Raw genomic sequence first — 254 nt, 5'->3', positions numbered from 1 at the left:
TATTGTAGTTGTTATTGTAGTTGTTATTGTAGTTGTTATTGTAGTTGTTATTGTGGTAGTTGTTGTTATTGTAGTTGTTATTTTGACCAATACTGCTATTGTCACTACTGTTATCGCTATGCACACCATTCATTATACTACTACACAGTTCATTATCATCTAACTTTCTATTTGTCCCTTTTGTTCCTTTTGTTCCTTCTGTTCCTTTTGTTCCTTTTGTTCCTTTTGTTCCTTTTGTTCCTTTTGTTCCTTTT

At 31.5% G+C, this 254-nt stretch overlaps 1 protein-coding gene across 1 annotated transcript in view; it reads right to left on the bottom strand.

Moving 5' to 3' along the window:
- The window catches only part of LOC111532829 (probable serine/threonine-protein kinase clkA), a gene marked incomplete at its 3' end in the record, with an annotated part of 1640 nt that extends 1407 nt beyond the window's left edge, over positions 1-233 (bottom strand). The window contains exon 1 of the mRNA XM_023199822.1: positions 56-233. Within this exon, the coding sequence (XP_023055590.1) occupies positions 56-133 (78 nt within the window). The remainder of the gene's footprint in view (positions 1-55) is intronic.
- Positions 234-254: the final 21 nt, after the last annotated feature.

This window comes from Piliocolobus tephrosceles, unplaced genomic scaffold, assembly GCF_002776525.5.
Source record: "Piliocolobus tephrosceles isolate RC106 unplaced genomic scaffold, ASM277652v3 unscaffolded_8682, whole genome shotgun sequence".
NCBI classification, from domain to species: Eukaryota; Metazoa; Chordata; class Mammalia; order Primates; family Cercopithecidae; genus Piliocolobus; species Piliocolobus tephrosceles.
The sequence above is the reverse complement of the archived record's forward strand: the minus strand, read 5'-3'. Positions and strand labels throughout refer to the sequence as shown.